The following is a 5,714-nucleotide window of genomic DNA, read 5'->3' on the forward strand; positions in this document are numbered from 1 at the left end:
ACAAAGATGATGAAGGGAGTGGAACATCTCCCTTATGAGGAAAGGCTGAAGGAGCTGGGTCTCTAGCTTGCAGGAGACTGAGGAGTAACCTCATTGATGTTTATAAATATGTAGAGGATGAGTGTCAGGAGGATGGAGCCAGACTCTCTTCAGTGACGTCCAATGACAGGACAAGGGGCAGTGGGTACAAGCTGGAACATAGGAGGTTGCACTAAAACATTGGGTAAAACTTTTTCCCTGTGAGGGTGACAGAGCCCTGGCACAGGCTGCCCAGGGAGGGTTTGGACTCTCCTTCTCTGGAGGCATTCAAAACCCGCCTGGACGTGTTCCTGTGTGACCTACTGTAGGGGATGCTGCTCTGGCAGGGGGGTTGCACTAGATGATCTTTTGAGGTCTCTTCCAACCCCGACATTCTGTGATTCTGGGATCTTTAAGGTCCCTTCCAAACCATCCTCTATGATTCTAATTCACATTCTGTTTTGTTGTGCATCTAAATCCATATACACTCTCATCCCAAGAAAGGGAGAAGGATGAGAACTAACACTAACTCTAGAATCAAATTCTCAAATGTATCTATGGCTTTTTCTCACTTGTTTCCATACAAATTAGATGTCTAAATACCTTTGAAATCTTCCGTTGGATTTAATTCAGTTTCATCTGGTGGATTGTGTTTGTGCTCACTCAGAGGCATTTCTGAGCAGAATTCTAGAGTTTGTGAAGAAAAATCTGTGTATGGTTTATCACCTTGCCTCACAGCATGCTTTGTGTCTGCCAGCACGTCTGGCATGTGCATTCTTAACTTACGCTCTATAGGAAAGGATATTTTGATAATTACAGCTCTTACTTGGTTAAATACAGTGGTGCACCTTTAAAATGTAAGCACTGGTAAAATCCAGTACCATGAAAACAAGTGAGGTGTATTAAAATTTAATCCAAGTCAAAAAGCTGAAAATAAAATGCAATTTGCCATAGCTCATAAAAGCTTTAAAAACCTGGAAGTGATTGAGGAATTTGGTGTCTTTGAGTAGTTCCAGAAAAGGCATTGCCTGTGTATCTCCTAGGGCATGCTCTTTCTCCTGGTAATGTCTTTCTGAATGTCACGTCATTGCAGCTGGCTACACCATTCACATTCTGACCAGATGTTTTAGGAATACAATGCTGAAGTTCTCCTGAGCAGGTGTTACTGTGTCCTGCCTGCACACCTGAATTAGGCTGTTACTCATGTTTGCCAGCTGAAGAAGCTGACAGACCTCCCCCAGTGAAAATTCGGTTGATGTATGCTCGATTAGCTTAATTTTGAAATCCTTAGTCGGTCTTCTGAAATGAATTAGTTTGCTGTTATGCACATTTCTTTTGTCTGGTTCCTTTCTTCTGGTTTGTGAGGTGAGGCGATGAAATCCCAGCAGTGAAAACAGTGCCTGGCTCGCTGCTATGCTGTGCGGGATCCCGCCTGTCAGCACTCCCCGGCAGTTTGAGCGGCTGTGGGGGGCAGTGGGGTGCCCCCACCAGTGGCTGTGGCTGTTTTTAACCACCTTCCGTGGGAGTCAGTGATAGCTGAGGGACTAAAACAAGAAGACATACTAACCGTACAAGTAAGCAGGTAGTTGTTTTAAGATAGTAAAATGTTGAGGCCTTCTCCGTCCGCATTCCACAAGCTCAAGCTCTACTCCCCAGAGCCTGGGAGAAGGCTGAAGGTGGTGGGAGGTCCAGCGAGCTAGATTTTCCCCTTTGATTTTCTCCTTAGTCTCAGCTGAGATCGTCATGACAGCTTTTCCACGAGTCCTTTTGTCTGCATCAGTGCCCTGGAGATGTTGGTTTCATATAACTGTAAGCTGTGTCTGCACCCTGAGGTTATTTCTGCAACCCCACTGTCAACTGTGGACATTCATGCCAGTTGTAAAATGAGAATATACACGTACAGAAGTGCTATACGTATTTTAAAATACTTCCAAGTTAAAATTTGAAATCTTAGTTCATCCGTTAATTACTTTGCTAAGAATATGAACTTCACTGGGTTCAGGGAACTAAGATTACATGTGAGCAAATAAAGGAAGACTTGATATCATCTGGCTTGCAAGAGATCTGACAAGCATAAATTTTCTGTTGCATGTTCTTTATAAACAGAAGAATGTGTCCACTGATTATTTAATTCTCCTTTTTTGTAGACTTCCTTTGTTGTTGATGAAGTCAGTAGCATCATCAAAGAGGTAAACTAACATTTTCATTTTGTTGATGTGAAAGTGTAGTATGTTGAATGCTGCATGTTGAAAGGCATTCTAAGAAAATCTTACAAAACTGAGATGTAATAGATTTCTAAATAGGTTGCTATCCAAGTAGAGATAATTGTTCATTTAACCAATGTACGTACTTCAAGTGGAAATGATACCTAGCTTTAGTTGTGATACGTATTGCAAATCCAAAAGATAATTAAAATAATTTCATATGCTTCTTTCAGGCTGAAGTGTATCTCTTAGAATTTCCAGGGGGATGTTTTATGTTAAATCCTGTAGAGATTTCGTGTTTCAGTAACATATAGAGGTGTTTTACAGGCCATCTGCCTGTGCATGTTGATGTGTTCTTTTGAGATGCTTTTCCTCCAGAAGGAGTTTGTTTGTTTGAAATGATTGAACTAGTCCTGTTGCTAAGAAACATGAATTTCCTGTCCAGAAAATTGCCAGATTTGTTTTTTTGTGTCCAGAATTATTCTTGTACAGTAAAGTAGTGCAATCTTTTTCTTGTTGCAAAACCATGGTTTTGTTCAGACTCTGTAAATTGAATACACGTGCTTTAATACATATTCCTGTCTCTTCTGAATCTGAAATAATTTTGTGGGTTGTTGTTTTTTTTTAAAAACAATTCTGCAAGGAAAAAATGGATCAATAAAAAACATGCAGTAGTAATGTACTTTTGTTTGTATCTTAAAGGGGAAACTAACCTCACAAGTAAAATGAATTATTTGACTGAAGGCTTCTGCTCTATTAGTTACCGGCAACTACAGGGGTCTTCTGCTTTGGTTTGAGGTTTTGCTTTCCAGAAGTGATTCTGCTGAAAAATCTGAAGTTCATTTCCAGAGAAGAATATATGTGAATGAGCCATTGTTGTAGGCATTTTTTCAGTCTCTTTGGGACTGTTTAAATGCAAGGCCCTTTTCATAACTCTGGCTTCGGGACACTGGGATAGGAATTACAAATAATGAAAATATCACAAAATGAAGAGAGGATAGAATCCATGGTAATATCCCCCATGCCAGGCTCCAGCTCTGACCTGCAAGTTTTTTGATAATGAAAACACTTCCAACAATCGGTATGGATAAGTAGTATTTAGGAATTTTTCTGTCAGTATAGAGTCTCCCCTTTAATGTGCCATGTTGGAATGGGTTCATGGGTGCCTTGTAGGTTGACAACAGTGCAGTTTATTTTATGTATTTGTTGCCAATAGGCCATAGAAAGTGCGATAGGTGGCAATGCCTACCAGCACAGCAAAGTGAACCAGTGGACAACAAGTGTGGTGGAACAGACACTGAGTCAACTCACAAAGTTGGGGAAGCCTTTCAAGTACATTGGTAAGCTTGACTTTCTCTTTTCTGGTAAAGCTGGTACGCTCAAGGGCACTGATGGGTGTAGAGGAGAGGTCTTAGTAAGAACCATGTTTGTAAACTACTCATAAGCATGTCTGTATACATATGTGCATTGGTATACACTACGCTAAGCAAAAATATATCTGCATGTTAATTAACGTTAGTGATAAATTAATAAAAGTTTTTCTTACTAACAGTGACCTGTGTGATTATGCAAAAGAATGGTGCTGGGCTGCATACAGCAAGCTCTTGCTTCTGGGACAACTCCAGTGATGGTAAGGAACACAACTTTTGGACTTTCCAGCTTGCAGCTTCAGTGCTAGTCCCCTTAAGACTAGGCAGCACACCTTTTTTCCTAGTGGTATCATTTTGGAGTAATAGCATACAGTTTGGTATTTTTTCCATTTGGCTGTGATGAAATTGCTATAGAAGAAATGCTTAGCTGTTAGTGAAAGCTTCATGCTTAAGATTCTTAATGTAAACAATCACAAATGTGCATACAAGGGCATGCATTTACTCACTGTAACTTTCTTCTGTCTCTGAAACCCTTTTTTTGTATTTGTAGGAACCTGCACTGTGAGATGGGAGAATAAGACTATGTACTGTATTGTCAGTGCCTTTGGACTTGCAATATAATTGCCTTGAAATCCTTACCTTTTCTACTCCAGCACTTGATTCCATCTCTGCTCAAACTGTGAAGACACTGAACAACTTCTGTTTTTAATGTACTTTTTAAGTAACTTTTTTCCAAATGTAGAAATGTGAAAACATGTTGTTACATGGTTTATGTTTGTACTTAGTATTGTACTCATGTTGCCAGACTGTCTTAACACTTCAAGAATTTCTCTTCAAGGTGCTAATACTGAAATCTGCTGCAGCGTAAACACTTCCTCTACATTTCTTGTTTTTAAGACCAATACAAACAAGACACCAACTTTCACACTTTGTACTCTTCGTAGCATTAAATTATTGAAATTCATAACCATTGGTGTGACTCATTTAAACTTAATTCTTTTGTTATTTAAAAAAAAGTTCAAGCTCTTTTAATCCTTTTCAGGGTAGCTGAGATAGAGGCCAGAATACCAAACACTTCCAAATTTTGTCAAAGTCATTACAAAATTACAGGAAAACAAAATGGTATTTATCAGCAAGTAACTTGGCTGCATTTTTGGGACTTGTTTAATCTGATTGCATGGCATGTAGGGCATGGAACGATAACAGAAATAACTATTGTCATTGAACAAAGATAAGAGGTTTTGCACATTCTAGAAGTGCTCAGCAAGCTGCACATGGGTAATCATTCACTCCTGCAGCCAACTCCATGTGTCAAGTAGGTCTTGAACTTAGCTGCTACCTCCTGCATTGATTTTGCTGATAAATAGTGTGATGAGTTCTGAGAGTTGGTGAAACACGATCCTTTCTAAAAAGGGGGAAAACTGCCTCAGGGTGACATGACTGAGTAACACGTGACTAACTCCTGCCTTCTCCAGTGAAGTTGCAGAAGAATAACAAGTAAATCAAGTTTTTAGCTTAAGGTTGAACAAGATCTTCTTTGTCAACTAATTAAAGAAATGAGAGCATGCTATGAATTTCAGTCTACAGCAGCTGTGCTGATTCTGTAAATAGTAGCTCCCTGCTGGTGAAGTTGAAAGTGTAACTTAAAAAGCAAGTATGAGAGAGTAGGCCTGGGCTAGAATCAGTCTGAGTGACCTGTATTTACTTATATCTAGGAAGCCCTGACATGTTTTCAGCACCTGGCACTCAGTTAAAGCTTCTTTAGAGATGGCTGCTGATACAATGATATGTTCCCATGATCTGTAAAGATGTAATACTGAAAAAAATCAAATGGCAGTAGAGGATTTGTTTTTCATAGTGCTGGGTGCACGCTATGTGCACTCTGTGGTAACTCATCACATCCAAACAGAATGCAGAAAACCCTGTGCTAGGTAAGGCTTCAACCCTCTTCCTTCCTATCCATTTCTGCTGTCAGTAGGGCAAAAAAAAAAGTGGTCTTGATCGACAGGTTTGGGCTTGTTACATTTGAGGCTTTTACTATAGCTACAAGGCTTATGTATTTCTACTAGCATACCTGTTTCACAACATCTCTGTAAACACATCTCCTTCACGGCAAGCCACT

At 39.7% G+C, this 5,714-nt stretch overlaps 1 protein-coding gene across 1 annotated transcript; it reads left to right on the plus strand.

Annotated features, from left to right (window-relative positions):
- Nucleotides 1-2,165: 2,165 nt before the first annotated feature.
- On the plus strand, nt 2,166-4,559 carry DYNLT1 (dynein, light chain, Tctex-type 1; the record flags this gene model as incomplete). The annotated part of the gene is made up of 4 exons (XM_009864970.1): nt 2,166-2,207; nt 3,439-3,562; nt 3,775-3,852; nt 4,143-4,559. Coding segments are annotated over 4 exons (315 nt in total), but the record flags the coding sequence as incomplete, so codon positions are not given.
- Nucleotides 4,560-5,714: the final 1,155 nt, after the last annotated feature.

This window comes from Apaloderma vittatum, unplaced genomic scaffold (assembly GCF_000703405.1).
Source record: "Apaloderma vittatum isolate BGI_N311 unplaced genomic scaffold, ASM70340v1 scaffold12752, whole genome shotgun sequence".
Classification (NCBI taxonomy): Eukaryota; Metazoa; Chordata; class Aves; order Trogoniformes; family Trogonidae; genus Apaloderma; species Apaloderma vittatum.